General features: G+C 43.0%; 2 protein-coding genes across 2 annotated transcripts in view; both read right to left on the bottom strand.

The window, feature by feature from the left end:
* The window catches only part of MYOT (myotilin), an 83,511-nt gene extending 80,710 nt beyond the window's left edge, over window positions 1-2,801 (bottom strand). The window contains exon 1 of the mRNA XM_033927402.1: window positions 2,637-2,801. The gene's annotated coding sequence lies outside the window, so the exon portion shown is untranslated. The remainder of the gene's footprint in view (window positions 1-2,636) is intronic.
* Window positions 2,802-17,850: 15,049 nt separating this feature from the next.
* On the bottom strand, window positions 17,851-18,951 carry LOC117351826 (neuropeptide Y receptor type 6-like). Its single transcript, XM_033927671.1, has one exon. It carries the CDS (start codon window positions 18,949-18,951, stop codon window positions 17,851-17,853), a length of 1,101 nt encoding a protein of 366 aa, XP_033783562.1.
* Window positions 18,952-20,587: the final 1,636 nt, after the last annotated feature.

Raw genomic sequence — 20,587 nt, 5'->3', positions numbered from 1 at the left:
CAATTAGTACTATTATGGGGGCGGGGTCTGGGGTGGAGATCGGGTAGAGGTGGGCGGGGTCTGGCCCACGACTTAGCCCAGTGTTCTTCAACCGCTGGTCCACGGACTGATGCCGGTCCACAGAATAATTCTTTTATTTCTGCCGGTCCTTAGGTGTAAAAAGGTTGAAAAACACTGCTGTAAATTACGCACATCACTTAGTGCAGTTAAGCGTGCCAACGTATGCTAGTATATTGTAACAGAATCTTGGTGCCAAGACACCGATATGGAATTGGTAATCATCACGCAGCATCAGAGCGCCTAAACTGAGGTGCCCCCTTAGGGCCCCCTCTTACAATGCTGCGATAGCGATTCCCCCATGGCAAATGCACTGAAACTCACCCCCCTCTTTCACTTAGGTGCGCTAACCGATTAGCGCACACTATGGAATTAGCGAACGCTAATTGAATTAGTGCGCACTAAACGTTAACGCGTCCATAGACTAACATGCACGTGTTAGCATTTAGCGTGCACTAATCAGTTAGCGTACCTTAGTAAAAGAGGGCCTCAGGAGCATACTAAGGGGGGGAGGGGGTCAGCCCTGGGCGCCATGTCGGTGGGGGGCGTCAGCACCCCTCATCTCCGCCCCTGCCTCTTCCCACTTCTCCCCTTGCCACGGGCGCTGCCCCCCTTCCCCCGTAACTCTCATGGTTCACTGCCGCAAACAGCAACCTTAACGTGCTCCTCGCAACCGTGTCGCCTCGCCCGCTGACGTCACGTCCAGGTGCCACGCTTAGGAAGTGGCATCAGCAGGAGAGACGATGGGGTCGTGAGGAGCACGGTGCTCGCAGCGGTGAACAGCTGGAAGTTTGGCATGCGTGCGGCAAGAGGGATTTATAATTTTGTTTTATTAACGCTAGGCTTAATATCCCTTAATTTCGCTTTTTTCCCTTCCCTGAGTTATTTTTTCCCTTAAATGTATATTTTCCTCTACAAATATATTGTAACTTTTCCCCTCTACCCGCTTGTTTCATGTGTGTTAACCCAGTATGTTTTTTTGTTTTTTTGTTTTTTTTTAAATTTAAAGGTCAATGTATTTGTATTTATATTTTACCTGAATTGTACATCGCTTAGGTATTTAATAAGCGATTCATCAAGCACTAATAAAACTTGGAAACTTGGAAATTGGGGAAGGAGCGGCGGGCGGAGACAAGGGCAGGAGAGGGACGCCTCCACGGGTGCCTCTCACCCTCGCTGTGGGCTTCAGTGCATTTGCCTCGGGAGAACTGCCACTTCGGCGTTCTAAGAGGGGCACTTGATGTCTCGCTTTTCTCAGCTGGGCAGATGTGACACATTGGTTCATCTTTATTTATTTATTTATTTAATTTATTAATTTATTTGTTTTTTTTATTCCACATATCCTACAATTCTGTGCGGATTACAAGTTATTCGGGTACTCAAAACATTATTCGCTATCTGTCCCGGCGGACTCACACGCTATCTAATGTACCTAGGGCAATAGGGGGATTAAGTGACTTGTCCAGGGTCACAAACAGCAGCGTTGGTTTGAACACATAACCTGAGGGTGCTGAGGCTGTAGCTCTAACCACTGCACCACTCTAGAGATCAAAATATAGTAAAGGTGAGCCAAGTACAGGACAATCAAGTCATTGTGACATCACTGATGAGGTTGGCTCTTAGGCATTGGTGGAATGAGGCATTATGACATCACAATACCAGCTCTGCTTATCGGAGGCTGAAACTTTTCATACTACTTATTCAATTTTCTATACTATTCTCAGCTCAGAACGGTTTACATGAATTTATTTAGGTCCTCAAGCCTTTTTCCGTGTCTGTCCCGGTGGGCTCACAGTCTAATGTCCCTGGGGCACTGGGGGATTAAGTGACTTGCCCAGGGTCACAAGGAGCAGTGTGGGATTTGAACCTGTAACCCCAGGGAGCTGGGGCTGTAGCTCTAACCACTGCACCATACACTCCCCAAACCCCACTTGTCTTGCTAGGAGAATTAAACCTGTATTTCTTCTGCTCAGAGGCTACAAACAAGAGTTCAATTGGACAAATATGTCTTGCATTTGCCTTACTAGGATCTGGCAGTGTTCTACAATGAAAGATGCCAGTAACATGATTGTCGTCCCCACCGGGGTGGTGGCTGATCAGGAAGCACCAAAGCTTCAACAACAGTATAAGAATCCATTAAAGTACTTCTCGTTTGGGGTTTGATGGTTTATGTCAGCTCAGTAATCCATGCAATAGTGTTTGTGAGTTTCTGTCTTGTGCACACAGCGGAACACCCTCATAGAAATATGAGCTGCCAAAATCTAATTTTACCTACAAATAGCTTTGAATATAGAGACAGATGGTGATGAATAAATCTAACTGCCTGTCAGACAGGAATAATATTCTGCTATATCATATATATTAAATTTACAAGAAAAGACACAAATAAAGTTTGATTTCTCGTTTTGTGGGTTTTTTTTCTATTGAATAAATCTTAACCAAAATCCTCACAGATGCACTTTCTGATGATACCAAAATGTTGGTTCTAGATTATACAAATCAATGATTAAAAAATAACAAAATAGGATTCCGCCCTTATAAAAGAGCGCAGTAGTGCACGAGCATGCATTCTCACATACCTCTTTGATGGCGAGATGTAACGCTAGGTTCCTGTGGTGGAAGTGGCTCGTAGAAAACAGTGGACCCCCCGGCAGCTGGCGTAGGAAATCCCCTTAATGCCAAACACATAACGCGCTAGGAAAAGTTTTCAATTCCTAGTCCTTCATGATCTGAGACTCCGTCAGGGGTAGTCTCGATGCCATGCTAATTATTTTAGGGACAAGTCAAGGAAGTGAGCTCAGAGCGTAGTCAGATTTCTGGCTCTTTCTCAGCTGACTTCAGACTGCAAGGTAGAAAAGAACTAAAAATAAAAGAAGACCAGCAAAGTTGGAGGGGGGGGGGGGGAGGGATGTCTAACTTTGGGGACTCTGCTCCATGTGCTTGTTGACCTGTCCATGCCTCCAATGTGTGTGCATAGTGTTGCCCGATTCAGGGAAAAATATTTCGATTCGATTCGATTCACCCTGTTGAATCGATTTTTTGATTCGATTCATTTTCAATGACGCAGCTTTTTAAGTTTAAACATTTTATTTAACCATCCCCAAAGCTTCCCCAAAGCAAATCATCCTCAAAGTTTCCCCAGCCCCCCTGCCCAATTCTCAGCTTCCCCAGCCCCCTCCCCGATTCTCAGCTTCCCCAAAGCAAATCATCCCCAAAGCTTTCCCAGCCCCCCTGCCTGATTCTCAGCTTCCCAATCCCCACCGCAAGGGCCCCAGCTTCTCCCTCCCCCAATTCCTATATGGCCTCAGAAAAGAGGAGAGCAGAGAGAGGTCCTTTTACTTACACTGTGGAATCGCAGGGAGGAAAAGAGAAATGCTTGCGGGAATGAGAAAGGAGAGAGCCAGCCAACAAATATAAATATCACCTTTGCTGATCCGCACGAGGTCTGTTCGGCATTCCCTTCGCCAAAGTCCTTTCTTCTGATGTAACTTCCGGTTTCACAAAACAGGAAGTTACATTAGATGGAACAATTCTGGTGGTAGAGGGAATGCCTGAACGGGTTGAATCAGTGAGCCTGTTTTTTGTTTTTTTTTAACAATGAGTTGATTTGAATTGATGAATTGATTTGAATCGGAAATTGGGCAGCACTAGTGCTTGCCTTTGAGTTGAGCGCTTACCCATGGCTGCATACATGAGAAATCTTCCTTGGGATGTTTCAAGGCATGGTACAGAAGTGGTTTGCCATTGCTTTCTCTTGTGCAGGGGCTTTGTTGTGTTGCTGCTGCTTGGCAGGGGGCCCTGAAGTCCGTGGTGCCTGGGTGTTCCCCAGTGGTCCCCCATCCAAGTACTAGACAAGTCTGACCCTGTTTGTCTTCTGATGGCAAGGGTAGGCCTACCGAGGGCAGCCAGGCTGTGGGCCATAGTTTCATGTTTCAAGCGGTTTACAAAATTAAAATAAATATAAAATAAAAGAAGATATTCAAAGACAAATACGAACAACAAAGAACTGCAAAGTGATACATAAGGGGTAAAGGTTACATTGTTTTAAGCAAATAGAAAAGGAAATTAAGAGGGAAACACGGAAGGGAAAGGGATGAAGAGAATGTTGCAGACTAGCAGTCGGTCAAAGTTGGCTTATATATCAAAAGCATCTTTAAACATAAATGTTGTTTATGTTTATTGGTATTTACAGACCGCTGTTTGATACATCATCATAGCAGTTTACATAGTACAAAACAAAAAGACAAGAACTCATCATCAATAGAAAAGTAAAAAAAATTCCCTGGATCGGTACCATGGAATGTTGCCATTCCCTGGGATTCTAGAATCGTGTTACTCTCTGGGATTCCGGAATCTGGCTATTCTTTGAGATTCTGTATGGAATGTTGCTACTCCCTGGGATTCTAGAATCGTGTTGCTCTCTGGGATTCCGGAATCTGGCTATTCTTTGAGATTCTGTATGGAATGTTGCTACTCCCTGGGATTCTAGAATCGTGTTGCTCTCTGGGATTCCGGAATCTGGCTATTCTTTGAGATTCTGTATGGAATGTTGCTACTCCCTGGGATTCCGGAATCTGGCTATTCTTTGAGATTCTGTATGGAATGTTGCTACTCCCTGGGATTCTAGAATCGTGTTGCTCTCTGGGATTCCGGAATCTGGCTATTCTTTGAGATTCTGTATGGAATGTTGCTACTCCCTGGGATTCTAGAATCTTGTTGCTCTTTGGGATTCCGGAATCTGGCTATTCTTTGAGATTCTGTATGGAATGTTGCTACTCCCTGGGATTCTAGAATCGTGTTGCTCTCTGGGATTCCGGAATCTGGCTATTCTTTGAGATTCTGTATGGAATGTTGCTACTCCCTGGGATTCTAGAATCGTGTTGCTCTCTGGGATTCCGGAATCTGGCTATTCTTTGAGATTCTGTATGGAATGTTGCTACTCCCTGGGATTCCGGAATCTGGCTATTCTTTGAGATTCTGTATGGAATGTTGCTACTCCTTGGGTTTTGGCCACTAGTGACCTGGATTGGCCACCGTGAGAACGGGCTACTGGGCTTGATGGACCATTGGTCTGACCCAGTAAGGCTATTCTTATGTTCTTATGTTCAAATGATGCTCTGGGTCAAGCTAACATTGCATGAGCATCAACCTCATCCTGTGACTTTATTAAAAACATCTATGGATGCAGCCAGTGTACCGTGCAGAATGGGACAAGTGAACCGTTCTGTCTCTCACATCATATTTTCAGCTGCTCATGTGATCTAATTGGTGTTATATTATCACACTGAAATAAATATAAACTTGAAGAGCAGCCCTGCAAATATAGCTGACCTAAAGCAATACATTTCAAACCATAGATTTGGCAGTCTGTCATAGCAAGACTGAGGGACCAGAGGCACATCCTAAGAGGAGGTGAAAATGTATTTGTTCAGGTGCCAAGACAGCTCGCTGGTTTATCTCTCTCCTAGTAGCCAACAAGATCATACTAGTAGCTGTGTTGCTGCTGGGAAGGAGGAGGGGTTAAATGATTGGTGAGGGGATGCATTCCAGCGTCTTTGCTGTTGACGCTACTTCCCCTTACAACAGTGGTTCTGAAACCTGTTATGGGGGACTCTTAGCCAGCCAATAAAGTAGGGAATATGCATGCAAATTTCTCTCATGCATATTCATTAGGGGTATCTTGAAAACCTGACTGGTTGGGGGTGTAAGAACCACAAAGTTTACATCTTCTAGGGCATCCGTTATACAGTAACTCCATGTTGGCTGGGCCCTGTGTTCAGTAGGAAAGACGCCGATGCTGCTGTAGTGTCCAATAAGTGAGTTATGCAAGCTTGAGCAAACAGCTCATTGGATAGTAGAAAATCTGCTTTAAGTGGAATAAAACCCTATTACAAGTTGAAGGCTTGGGCCTTTCCACTGGAGTATTTTATTTATTCATTCAATTTTCTATACCGTTCTCCCATGGGAGCTCAGAACGGTTTACATGAATTTATTCAGGTACTCAAGCATTTTCCCCTGTCTGTCCTGGTGGGCTCACAATCTATCGAATGTACCTGGGGCAATGGGGGGGATTAAGTGAGTTGCTCAAGGTCACAAGGAGTAGTGTGGGTTTGAACCCACAACCTCAGGGTGCTGAGGCTGTAGCTTTAACCACTGCGCCACTCCAGAAATCAACATGTAGTAAAAGTGAGCCAAGTGTAGGACAATCAAGCCATTGTGACATCACTGATGAAGTTGGCTCTTATTGGTGGAATGAGGCATTATGATGTCACAGTCTCAGCTCTGGTTATCAGAAACAGAAACTTTTCACACTATTTATTCATTCAGTTTTCTATTATATTCTCCCAGGGAAGCTCAGAATGGTTTACATGAATTTATTCAGGTACTCAAGCATTTTTCCCTGTCTGTCCCGGCGGGCTCACAATCTATCGAATGTACCTGGGGCAATGGGGGGATTAAGTGACTTGCCCAGGGTCACAAGGAGTAGCGTGGGTTTGAACCCACAACCCCAGGGGGCTGAGGCTGTAGCTTTAACCACTGCGCCACACTTGGTCAGCATATCCCACTTGCTGCAACTTTACATAATTTAAGCCTCTGTGATGAAGCCTCTGTTTTACCTCCTTGGAGCTTAGCAGAAAATCCGTAGTTGCAGCTTCCCAGTGCCTTCTGATAAGTATATTTACTATTTATTTCACAGATCCCAGAGCAACAATGATTTCTGTTTCATTTAATCAAGCATTTCTTATATTGTCCGCACACCCTCTTACATACCTGAATTATATAGGGTATCACTCATCACTAAATCCAGAAAATTTGATCACGTTACACCCCTCTTAAAAAATGCACATTGGCTTCCAGTTATCCATCGGATAACATATAAACTTTGTTTGCTTATCTTTAAGTCTCTATTCTATAAGACTCCAGCATTCATATACAAGCTATTAATACCATATTCAAAGCATTACACGGCTCTTCCCCCTCCTATCTAAACAACCGCTTAAACCAAATCTCCACCTCAAGACACAGAAGAACCTCGAACCCTTTCGCCTTCCCCCCACTCAAAGGCACACAACGCAAGAAAATGTTTGACAACCTTCTGGCAACACAAGCAGCAAAAATCAACCATTCCATCTCCAATCTTATGACAATATCAGACAACCTCAAAACATTCAGAAAAGAAATCAAAACCCTGCTTTTCAAAAAATTCATCCAAATATCTTAACCCCTCCTCTTTTACCTCCAGAAGATTCACCTACCTTCAGATAACCTTCCCCCAAATTACCCACCTTAACACCTTCCAATTAAACAAATACCATCAATAGATTGTAACCTACCCTCTCTAACTGCATTCCATATGTATTTTTCATACAGTTCTTCACTGTCAGTTTAATTTCCATCCTATAAGTTCACATAGAATTTTTCTTTTTTCAACCATCTTTATTTTCTCTTCTTTATTAATTTCCAGGTACTTTAGTTAGATTGTGAGCCTTCGGGACAGTAAGGGAATTTTTAAGTACCTTCTTACTTCTCATTTATAATCTTAATGTATATTTTCTTCAAACCGCTTAGAACCTAACGGATGTAGCGGTATATAAGAAATAAATTACATTACATTACATTACATATTACCCAAGCAGAACCTTAAGATCTAATGAGCAAAATTTATTGACCATTCCTTCACTGAAGATTATTAATACCAGACGGCAGTTTATCTTTTCGGTAACCGCTCCACAGACTTGGAACGCTCTTCCAATTTATTTACGAAAGGAGCAGGATTTAGGAAAATTTAAAAGTAATCTAAAAACATTTCTTTTTAATGATGCTTTTAATATTTAATTCAATCATTTTAAGGCCAGTGATTTTATTATTTTATGTTTTAGCGTTATATATTTCCCTATTGTCCTTTTCCTTTGTTTTGCTTTTCTTTAATCAATTGTCTTTCAAAACCCTATCTTACCTTATGTAATGAGAACATGTATTAGTTATCTACCCGATGTTATTATTTAAAGTTTGTATTGTTTGTCTCTCAATGAATGTATTTTAAAATGTTCATCGCTTAGAATTTGATTACGCGATTAATCAAAAGAAATAATAAACTTGAAACGAAACTATACTAAGGCCCTCTTTTTTCTAAGGTGCGCTAATCGATTTAGCACACGGTAAACGCTAACGTGTGCATGTTAGTCTATGGACGTGTTAGCATTTAGCATGCGCCAATTCGATTAGCGCACCTTAGTAAAAGAGGGGATAAGTATCCTTGATTATTGTAATATAATACGTATATCTTGGATCTCACTAGAGAACCATCAAAAGACTCATTTTTGGTTTAAAGAAAACAGATCATGTCAGTCCTTATTATAGATTATTGCATTGGCTGCATAAGAACTTAAGCAACGCCTCCACTGGATCAGACCTGAGGTCCATCGTTCCCAGCAGTCCGCTCATGCGGCGGCCCAACAGGTCCAGGACCTGTGCAGTAATCCTCTATCTATACCCCTCTATCCCCTTTTCCAACAGAAAATTGTCCAGTCTTTTCTTGAACCCCAGTACCGTACTCTTGCCCTATTACGCCCTCTGGAAGCGCATTCCAGATATAAAGAAGAACTTCCTGGCATTTGTTTTGAATCTGTCCCCTTTCAACTTTTCCAAATGCCCTCTTGTTCTCTTATTTTTCGAAAGTTTGAAGAATCTGTCCCTCTCTACTCTCTCTATGCCCTTCATGATCTTGTAAGTCTCTATCATATCCCTTCTAAGTCTCCTCTTCTCCAGGGAAAAGAGACCAATTTCTCCAATCTTTCTCTCTCTCTTTTTTTTTTTCTCTCTTTCTCTCTCTATTTCTCTCTGTCTCCCTTTCTCTCTCTCTTTCTGTCCTTCTCTACTCTCTCTATGCCCTTCATGATCTTGTAAGTCTCTATCATATCCCCTCTAAGTCTCCTCTTCTCCAGGGAAAAGAGTCCCAATTTCTCCAATCTTTCTCTCTCTCTCTCTTTTTTTTTTTCTCTCTTTCTCCCTTTCTCTCTCTCTTTCTGTCCTTCTCTACTCTCTCTATGCCCTTCATAGCATGACTAGTTCTTCAGAGTATATCAGAGGTAGTAAGCACCCACTGATTACTTTGGAATTTATTGTGGCCAAAGAAGGGGGGGGGAGAGGAGTGATGATCGGTTCAATAGCGTTGTCCGCAGTGTAACGAATCGGCTGTCGGGGGGTTCTTTTTATCTTCCTAAGCTGTCTTTAAGGTATATATATATTTCTTAATTTATTTTATGTTCTTGGATTACCCCCAATTTGTGTAGCAAATAATTAGATTTCTTATAATGCTTTGTGCTATATAGTGGAATTCTTTATTTCTTGGAATGCGCTACCGGAGGAAGTGATCAGGCAGAGTACGGTACAGGGATTCAAACAGAGTTTGGACGGATTCCTGAGGGATAAAGGGATCATGGGATACTGAGAGAGGTGCTGGGATGTAATACAAGTATAGAAGGCTAACCAGGTAATAAGTATAGAAAGCCAACCAGGTCGTGCATGTGCAAGACCGGGGGGTTAGGACTTCGATGGGATAATAGGACTTCCCATGAGAAACCAAGGTGGCAAGGGGGCCCCTTCTGGTGATTCAGACAGGTCGTGACCTGTTGGGCCGCCGCGGGAGCGGACTGCTGGGCAGGATGGACCTATGGTCTGATCCGGCGGAGGCACTGCTTATGTTCTTATGTTCTTATGTTCATGATCTTGTAAGTCTCTATCATATCCCCTCTAAGTCTCCTCTTCTCCAGGGAAAAGAGACCCAATTTCTCCAATCTCTCAGCGAAGGCAAGAATTATTTTCAAATTTGCTTGCATCTGCTTCAAGACCTTAACTGGCTTGGGCTCCAACTTATCTTTTTTCTCATTTTGAACTGGCTCACACTACTAAATGTACTCGTAGATCGCACTTATTTGCTTGCCTTACATTAAAATCTTGCCTCTATAAAAGATTCCTAGACTGGACACTTTCATTCCAAGCTGGTAAAATGAACACTTGGCTAAGTGAAATAATCTCGAAAGCTTCTTTCTATCAACCTTGTAGGAAATCAGTAAAGACCTATCTTTTTGATAAATTTATTAATTTTATTAAAAAATTTATATACCGCATATAACTATGCGGTTTCCATATCACATACATAGGGCTAGATTCACTATGCAAACCGATTGTGTACTGATTGGTTTGCGACCCCTTTGCGACCCCAACCCGATTCACTAACCTTCTGGCCGATCCTGTTCGCACCCGAAACGAAAAGGAGGGAAATGGCATGCAAATCTAGGAAGGCAGCGATTCACCATTTGTCAGGCACACCGACTGGGCTGGCCGATCCAAAACCAAGCAAATGATGAGGACCAGTCGCTCACTCCTTTCCTGCTCTCTCCCGCCTTGAAATACCAGCCCTAAATAAAACCTATTCTCTGCTGCCCTGCCTGCCTCTTGTGTTCAAGCAGCAAGCTTGCTTCTCCGTCTGCTAAACCATTGAGTCTGTGGGGAAAAGTGCCGCCCCGACTCTCCTGCTCTCTGCCGCCCTTCCCTGCAGTGCAGCCCTGCTTTAAAACCACGGGCTCGCACTGCGGGAAGGGCAGTAGAGAGCAGGAGAGTCGGTGCGGGTTTCGTGTTCTGTTCCGTAGTCTGGCAGTTCCCCCCCTCCTCGGCTTTTTTTAAAAGAGGCTGCAGCGAGTCCCGTCAGGAGACGAAATCGGACCCGGCTCAGCCCTCGACCATGTCTGCCTTTGCCTGCTATTACTTTGCCATCCCTCCCCCTTCGTTTAGACCTCGCTGGTGCAGGAGAGCGGCGCATGTGCGTATTGCAGGTACAGCCATCAATGATGGTCTGTGCATGAGTTGTGATCGGTCTTCAGCGATCCATGGGATCGCTTGTGGGCATGTTTCCGACTAGGTCATTTGCATGGGGAGCCTTTAGTGAATGGGTCGCCTAGCAAGACTCGGAAACAGATCGAAACCGGATCGGACAGGTAAGGGGGCTTTTTGTGAATCTAGCCCATAAAATCTTGTTTCCCTCTGATTATCACATATAACAGACATGTCAAGACAACATCGTTAATCGTCCCTGTACTTTTTTGCTGCTTGTACTTCACTGATTGTCAGTTCTCTCTTTATTGTGAACCACTTAGAACTGTTACGGTATAGCGGTATACAAAAAATAAAGTTATTATTATTATACTGCTCAGAACATGGCTATACCGTAGCGCTTTCTGCTATTTCTTATTCAGAAACAAGACAGCGCCATATCCAATCATTGCACTTAGCACAAAGAGGTTTTTTTTAAGGAGAAGATAATAAAGTGCATTTATCCTGTAAAGTTCAGGATGAAAATCACTAATACATATCAAAAAGCCTTTTATACAAAACATTTATAGAAAACCTTCTAGTTGTTGTGTTCACTTATTCCAGGCAAATATTTAAACTAGCACCCAAAGGAAAGAAGCATCATAATTCAGACTGGAAAGGGATCCTGGGGCCTCTTATAGCTGCTGCTATTACAGTACCCACTTCACCGATCCTCGTCTATTTTAATCATTTGCTTCTTCCCCCCACCTTTCCTATCGCACCATGAAGTACAGGTGATGCGCCCATGTCTCATCGCCGGGGACAATTCTCTCCAGAATCGGACCTGCAGACTTTCCTGTATCCCAAGTCATCATGCACTAAAAATGCAGATCCATAGCTGACATCCAAATTTGCAACCAAGTAAGACAATGTTATCCATCCGTCTTCTCTAATCAAGGCATCTACCCTGTCAATGTGCTCATGATGGGTAACCAGAATGATCTTCGTCAGTTCCACCTGTTCTTCCCCCTTTAAACCTTTTTACCTACTCACAAACCTTTCGTTAATTCATGGCGCTATGTTCATATTGAGTGAATATCCGGCGGTGAATTTCCACAGGTTTCACTCCCTCTGCCCAAAGAAAGCACACTACTGCGCGTTGTTCTTTGACGGTGCAATCTTGCAATGGAGTGTCCACGTTTCTGACCTTGTGGCTGCCACACGACTAAAGGCTGAGCGCTGCACTTTATGTGAAAAAACTATCCAACAGGCAGTGTACGAGTACATATGTTGCATTTCACTAGCTCTGTTCTGGCTATTGCGTTGACCTATTCCAGGGGTAGGCAACTCCGGTCCTCGAGAGCCGGAGCCAGGTCAGGTTTTCAAGATATCCACAATGAACACTGCCTCCTTGAGATACAAATCTATCTCATGTATATTTATTGTGGATATCCTGAAAACCTGACCTGGCTCCGGCTCTCGAGGACCGGAATTGCCTACCCCTGACCTATTCCCATGCAGTTCCTGTATGATATATCTTTATGTCTCTGTAGCAATTCTAATATTGTGTAAGCCGCAATGATTCCTAGTTGACATTTGCGGGATACAAGAGTTGGTATGGTATTGTATGGTAAGGGTAATTTAACAATTGCCTTTAATTTTTGATTCACCCTCGTATATACAAGTTTCGTTTCTGTTCCTATTTCTTAGGTTTTTTTTCCTGGGTCTTCACTCTTCAGATTCCTGATGACAAGAAACAAAACCATGAAAATTATACATATGCATGTCTCTTAGAGCTGTCAACCAAGCTGTCATGCTGGATATAAGTACATTATTAACAGCGGTGAAGGAAATTAACTACCTACTGGGAATACAACCCTTGTGCTGACTTTTTACACAAACTTTCTAACAACTACATCTTTCATCTGAGCACCCTTCAATATTTTATGCTAATTTCTACAGCAATGGAGATGACAGGTTTTCATTAGTAGCTATTTCCATCCTGGAGTTGAAATTGTTGATCTCACCTTGCAGATACGGGAATGCAGACCAGTGTTGTAGTAAGGAGGGAGGGCAGACCACCCCAGGCACCATCTTGGTGGGGGCACCAACACGCCTCTGCCCCCCATAACACGCTCATGCCTTTCCTTCCCCCCCCCCATCCTCGTACCTCTTTAAACCATCACCAGCGCAAGCAACTTCTCAGGCTTGCTGCTTGCGCCAGCCTGGCTCCCCCTCTGAAATCACTTCCATGTTGTGAGACCAGGAAGTGACATCAGAGGGAAAGCCAATGCCGGCACAAGCAGCAGGCTGGAGAAGCTGCTCATGTTGGCAAAGATTTAACAAGGTATGGGGAAGGGAGGGCACGAGAGTGGAATATTTTTATTATTTTACAATGTACAAAGATATTGATTATTACTCATCACTTTCATTAAAAAAATTTTTGTAGAGACTGGATGATTTATGGCTGAGGCATGCATAGTCATCCGACGGTTCTCTGAGGCAGCAAATATGCGAAACACGGCAGGACCCTGAAAGAATATCTAAGAAGACACTGATTTTCATAGCATATCAAGATAAGTGCAATTACTAATATTTATAATTATACATGCTATCGATGTTAGGTGCTATAATTGAGAAAGGAGATATCTTATAGCAGGCTTGAACCACACAAGGGTCTCAACTTTTGAATCTTCTCTGAGCACATTTCAAGCACCTTATTGTTGATATGTTGAATTTTGGACTATATGTTTGCTGGCAATATTGTTTTGTTTCATGACTGAGCCCATGGAAATTGCCCCTGACTCCAAGCCTTGGGAGTTTCTGGCCACCAGTAAAGGACCTCTACTTTTCTGGTGGTTGGGCTTGGTATTCTCTACTAGCTCAGATTTTTTTTACACTTTGAATTAGGGGCTGAGGTGCATGTGTGTGGCACAGAGAACAGGGTGAAGTGGAAAGTGGGCACTGGGCAAAATTTTGTGCCCACTCAATTTGGGCTCAGCCCCTCTACCCCATATTTAACCTCTGGGTGCACCACTGCAACAAAGTCTAGGACGATTTCGGGTAGAAGACAAAGACTGTGTGAACTACAGCTGAGCAGGGAAGGTTACGGAAATAATATACGTGGATGAAATACATTTGGAAACAGAAGCACTGTGCTTCACTGTTCCTGGTGCACAAGATTAATTTTCTTGCAATACTTCCTAGCATTAGTTCTAAACCTGTCCCCTTTCAATTTCTCCGAGTGACCCCTAGTGGTTGTGAGTCCCCGCAGTTTGAAGAATCTGTCCTTATTCACTTTGTTGCTTTAGATATTCTCAAAAGCCAAAGAATCTCCACGATCTGTTCTGTCTTTTCCCTCATTTGTTTCTCTCACAGACTGTTCTACCCTTTCCTCTCCCATTTCCCTCACCTTGGATGGCATGCCCATGACCAAGGAAATCCCCACAGACTAGAGGACTGGAGGGAACGCCTCCTTTCAGATGCCAGTGTATCTTCAATATTCATGTGGGCAGTAGGGTGAATGACAAACATTTTTTTTCCTTTTCTCTGCCTCAGAGCACCTTCTCAGCACACCCAGGCCCAACTCATCCTGCCCAGATTGGAGAGCGGCAACCTTGAAACATAGAAACATGATGGCAGATAAAGGCCAAATGGCCCATCCAGTCTTCCCATCCACAGCATCCTCTCTCTATTGGCCAAGGCTCTTTACACCTGCATTGTGATGTCAGTGGGAGTCAATGGGGGGACTTTATGGTTATAGAAACATACATTTGTATGGAAAACATTTTTGAAAAATATAAATAAGATGTGGAGTTTTTCTAGACCGGGGCTGTATTTTCCTATGGCAGCTTTTTAGCTGGCATAGAGTTTTTCAGGTGACAACTATCCCTGAATATACTGAGCTCTTTTCTCCATTTTCATTTTGAATTTTTCTTTTGACAACTATATCTGTGGATTTATCTCTACTCTTGAGTTTTTGTGAATATCTTTTTGGTGGCTATATTATAAATACAGTGGTGCCTCACACAACGAACTTAATTGGTTCCAGGAGCAAGTTTGTTATGCGAAAAGTTCGTTATGTGAAACGCGTTTTCCCATAACAATACATGTTAAAAAAAATAATTCGTTCTGTAGCATAAAATATGGTAAGATGACATAAAAAAAGATAAATTTTTGGTTATTATTTTTATTTAGATACATCTAACAACATAATTGTTTTTTAAAACAACACACATTTTTTAAATTTAAAGACAGACTAAGTAGAGTCTAATTTTACAGTGAGAGAGGGCAGAGTCTCAGCGGCAAAAACTAGGACTGTTCATTTTTATTTTTTTTTCTAGCATCGGGGAAGCGGCGAGAGTAGCTCCGCCCCCCCCAACGCATCAGCAGTAGGCGCCGGGCCCCTGCGAGCCGACGGTCCGCCACTGCACAGGGAGCCAGGCGGAGAGAGGGCAGTTAATAGCAGTGCCTGCGCGGAAGGATGCAGCTCGGGCGACTTCGTTGTGTGAAACGAAGTTCGTTGTAGGAAGCAAGAAATGAAGTTCGTTGTGCACAGCGTTCGCTGTGCGAGGCGTTCGTTATGCGAGGCACCACTGTACGTTGCAACATGATGGCACTCTGTACCAAAAACCACTCAACCCAGCGGTATATATCACAATCACAAAAATAGTATGAAATACCACTTGTTCAAAACAATACACATTAGTATTGTTAGCCCATAAAAATTTATAGGCTTAGTTTAAGGCCTCAGAATCGGAGCCTACGCACAGCAGTTAAATCACAAGCTGAGATGATCCTGCTCCAATCATTGGCCAATAGTTACTTTTTTTTATAGTGTTTATATAAAGCTAATTTAAACCCTTCACCAAACACTTCTGAAGATAAACTATTTCTTCAAAAACACTCAAAAATCTTCAAAAAAGTACTGTGCATATGTTTTCAAGATTTTCCTATAGGCTAACTAGGCTTTAGCCTAGGGCCTCAAGATCAAGAGGGGCCTACATTCAAATTGTTAGCAAAATTAAAATGACACTATTCTAAAAAACAGTGAACACTAAAACACTGAACCGAAAATAAGGAGAAATTCTACGTGTCGGGATTGGAACCGGCTCCGGCCGCAACGGGGCGCCGATTCGGCTTCTCCCTTTCTTTTTCTCGCCCTGGGAGGAGGATCGGGGAGGGAAAGACATCAGTCCGGAAACAGCTGGGAGAGAAGCAAAACGTGGGTCCGTCAGGACAGGGCAGCCCAGACTGGCATCGGGGGTGGGGGGGGGTTTCAGTGGAAGGGGGATGGGAGGCAGGCAGGCTGGTATCGGAGTGGGGGGGGGGGGGGTTTAATGGAAGACAGGCAGGCAGGATGGCATGGGGGGTGTTCAATGGAAGGGGGATGGGAGGCAGGCGAGCGTCGGAGGGGGGGTGACGTGAGGAAGGACGCACTGGGGGCACTATGGACATAGGAAGGGGCAATGTTGTGTGTTATGTTTGATTAGTTATTGTTACAAGTACTATATATGCTGCTGAGAATAAATGTCCAAATAAGTATTCTCGACTTTTTTTTATTTATTATCCGTGTCACATTTTTTATAAAGGTTAGTACCAATAACAACATGTTTCATTTAACACCATTCTGACTCCAGCCCCACTGCCCCAAGCCCCACGCCCACAAAGCTGCCTCTTTGCTCCCAGACGAGCTCCGGCCACATCTGGAGGGACTGGAGCGTGTGCGGGTGTGTTTGACGTCATCCGGGTTTTGGAAAGTCTGCTCCATAAGAGAACACGTCCGGGTTTTCCCAGATGCCTGGTAACCCTAGTCATGGACATTCCTAAAGGTTGGGCGTAGCATTGCAGAGAAATGGGCCTCTGAATCCAACTTGGGGGGGCCAAGATTTACACCGGGTTACGGCAGGCATAAATCTGGTGCCCAGAGTTGGGCACAGGAATGGGCATTACAGCCTTGATTCTATAAAAGACACCTCCAGTTAGGCGCCTAGATTGGCATGCCTTGCTGATCTCAGTGTTGAATGTAATTTTTTTTAAATTGGCTTCATTGGCACTGAGAATTAAAAGTGTAATTAAAAAAACAATTAAAAAATGATTAAAAATAATTAATTTGCCTGTAGGTGTCTAACTTGGTAGATGCCTACAACTTTGATGTAGGCATCTACACCGAGGCACCTACCGGCACCTTGCCTACTTGCTGGTAGGTGCCGATAGGTTCCTCGGTGTAGATGCCTACATCAAAGTTGTACTAGGCATCTACCAAGTTAGACACCTACAGGCTAATTTGAGGAGGAGTTTTGGCATGGATTGAGTTAGGTGCCGGTATTTTAGGCCAAGAAAACCCTGGCTTAATATACCAGCACTTTAAGCTGTACACACCTACTGATGCCTAAGTTAATGTAGGTGCCGCAAGGCGCGATTCCATAAAAGGCGCCTTTGGTTGACATGCAGTAGGTGCTGTTTCTCTAGGCAACCTACTGGGTTAGGCGCCGTTTATGGAATCTGCACCTATGTGCTATTTTATAAAAGCCACACATCTTTTACAGATAGCGCTTAGCGCAAATCTTTTTCGGCACCCATTTTTGGGTGCCTTTTATAGAATTCCTCCCTTTATTCCTAAGGAAGTGCATAGCAGAGCGGTAGCATAAACAACCCCTACCATAATGCAGCCTAGCCGAATAAATTATTCGTATTGTGAATTCACTAGGATATAAATTATGGATAGCCCAAATGGATTGCTGCTTTGTCCAACTTGTACTTTCAGTTTTGAGTTGCTCTTTTTATCTGCTAACCTAGAAACACCTTAGTCATTGATAGGCACAGTGTTACCCTTAAATCTTCTTGAATGATTTTATCATGATTAACATACTTGTCACAGCTTTTTGAAACTGATCTTTCTCTCAACTGCAAATGCAGCAGGCCTTTGCTTTTCTGTGAAGTAAGAAGCCTTAACACAGTAAAGGGTGTGGGGAAAATGGCCTAAATATTTGTAGGCGCATTATTTAACTTTAGAGACCCTTTGGAGACATCTGTATGCATGGTTGACAGGGCAATGTTCTCGTATTCTTCCTCCGACGCCATGCACTTGCAGTGGTAGATCAAGAGCAGCAGATCCTTCTGGAAATTCTTGTTTAAGAATCCATAGTAGATAGGATTGATGCATGTGGAAACCATGGCGATCAGATGGCACACTGTAAACACAACGTCGTGATGGCAGTTCATCAGAGCTTCATGATTCCAGTCGAACACAACGTTGAAGACATTCAAGGGCAGCCAGCAGGCCAAGAAAGTCACGACAATGGAAATCAGCATGAGATTTATTCTTTTGCTCTCATTCAGTCGGTTTTCATTCTCCCTCAGCTTGTCCACTTTGCTGTTCCTTTTACGGAGACAGACGAAGATCTTGAGATAACAAATAATGATAAAAAAGAGCGGGATGAAATACTGGCATATCAGCAGACATGTAGTAAACACAAGCCGATGCTCTCTGGATGGCCAGGCCTCACTGCAAACCACCTTGTCCTTGTAATATTCGTTGTACACAGATATGTTTCGAAAAGGTTCATCGGTGGTTTGGTGGAACACAAAGAAAGGAACAGAAATGATCAAAGAAAAGAACCACATGAAGGTAATCCCCCAGTAAGCCTGGGAAATGTTGGGTTTCCATCCACGAGGATTAACAATCAGCTGGTATCTCTCGACAGCAATTAAAACGAGAGAAAATACGGAGACAGAGACAGACACGCTTTGCACAAATGAACTCATTTTGCACATGGCCTCTCCCAGTATCCAGTAATCCATCAGAGTGTACATGGCAGTGAAAGGAATACACAGGGCACTTAACAAGATGTCAGAGAGAGAGAGGTTAGCAATTAAAAAGTTTGTAACGTTTTGAGACTCTTTGTGTTTCTTCACAATGATGATCAAGCAGAGGTTTCCAAAAAGCCCCACTAGGGTGACTATACTATAGGCAATGATTAGCAGTAAAGTAACAGGCAAGGAAGGTGGGCACATGTCAAAAAACTGTGACCCGCTGATGTTAGACATAGTTCCATTAGCAGTAAGCCCTGATTCAGCCATTGTGCTGTGGTCCTCGGGCAATGCACAAGATGTAACTTGCAAGGTTCAAAGTTCTGTTCTGTTACCCTTTTAAATACTAAAAAACTTAACAGAAAAACACGTCTTCAACTGTCCACGTCAGGCAGCCCACTGAGCATAAATAGCTATTAAACCAATGGGCCTCAAAGTCCACAGGACATATCAGCATCCCCAGGTGCAAATAAAGCTCCTATAAGGGGTACATATTTCAATCCTAGGTCAGCTCCGAAATACCAACCTAAGGTTAAAAAAAAACCTCCCTACAAATGAGGGAGAAAAACCCTTAGGCGTAGGACTGGGCTATAATAATAGTCACATTTAAACTGCTTGAGATGGACAGAGTATCGAAGTTCTAGCACATAAATCATAACACTTATCTTCAAACCGCCATCACGTTCACAGTCCTGGAAGGCTCACAAACTCTCCGCCTTCCGTCCACGACGATTGTAATCCATCACAAGTGTGGAAAAATGTCCCAAAATTATGTAACTGGCAACTTGCAACTGCTCTCGACAAGAGCCTTGTTTCGCACAAAGGCTGCGTCTAGAGAATATCAAATCTCACTTCCAAACGCTCAGGCCTTTTAAATACTGTCAGTTTGTATTCTGTCTTACTGTGATACAACCATTTAGATTCATTCCTCTGCTTTGTTTCGCCGTATCAGGCACAGGGAGCCTGAAATGAAGAAGACAATATTTCACTCTTAATGTCACACTATAATAACCAAAGCTCAATTTTTTTTTTTTTCAGACTCCAGAATCACAGCAGGGGTATTTTGCTTCAGCTTGGTCTCCTATTTCGCCCCATCCTAGGGTTACCATATGGCTCCAGAAAAAGGAGGACGGATTGAGACATCCAGGTTTTACTTCCATTGGTCTCACTAGAAGTAAAACCCGGATGTCTCGATCTGTCCTCTTTTTTCTGGACTCCAACACCGTACTGGGCCGACAATGGAACTAAGAAGTCACCCTGGCTCAATTCTAGAGACAAAGACTTAATTTCTCAAGAGCCCACAGTCAAACACCCGAACTAATCAAGGTTGTTAGACCGTTATATGGGCTATCATCGATTATAGTCTTATTTTCTCTGTGAGCCTATTTTTGAAGTAAATTAAAATGATGCTTTAATTTAATTTAAATACTAGATTCTTATATATGTAATGTAATGTAATGTAATTTATTTCTTATATACCGCTACATCCGTTAGGTTCTATAGTATTCAGTATAGTATTCAGTTATCATTGTACTCTTTTTTCTGGAGCCATATGGTAATCCTACGCCCACTCACTTCCATTCTTCAGGGACCAGGAGGTTGTGTGATCCTGAAACAGATAATACAGAGCAAAGAACAGGCATAAAAAGGGGGTGAATTACCAGGCCTACAAATTAAGCCCTGGGAACAATGGTGCATGTTGGTATGCAGAAATAAGTGGTTGCAGTTCAGCGTTTTACTTTATAACATTTTATTGAAGAAATCCAATAAATATACAATAATATAATACAATAAAATAATCATTACATAATAAATTTATCATATTAACATTTCATCACGTCATTCATTTCTTCAAAATAAATTTTAAAATTACCTATTATAACCATCAATATATTCCCCCTTTTAC

Source organism: Geotrypetes seraphini, chromosome 18, assembly GCF_902459505.1.
Source record: "Geotrypetes seraphini chromosome 18, aGeoSer1.1, whole genome shotgun sequence".
In the NCBI taxonomy this organism is placed as follows: domain Eukaryota; kingdom Metazoa; phylum Chordata; class Amphibia; order Gymnophiona; family Dermophiidae; genus Geotrypetes; species Geotrypetes seraphini.
Note: the sequence above shows the minus strand (reverse complement) of the source record. Positions and strands in the feature narration are given on the sequence as shown.

Excerpts from the sequence above, each read along its gene's own strand:
- LOC117351826 (XM_033927671.1), bottom strand. The coding sequence starts at position 18,951 with ATGGCTGAATCAGGGCTTACTGCTAATGGAACTATGTCTAACATCAGC.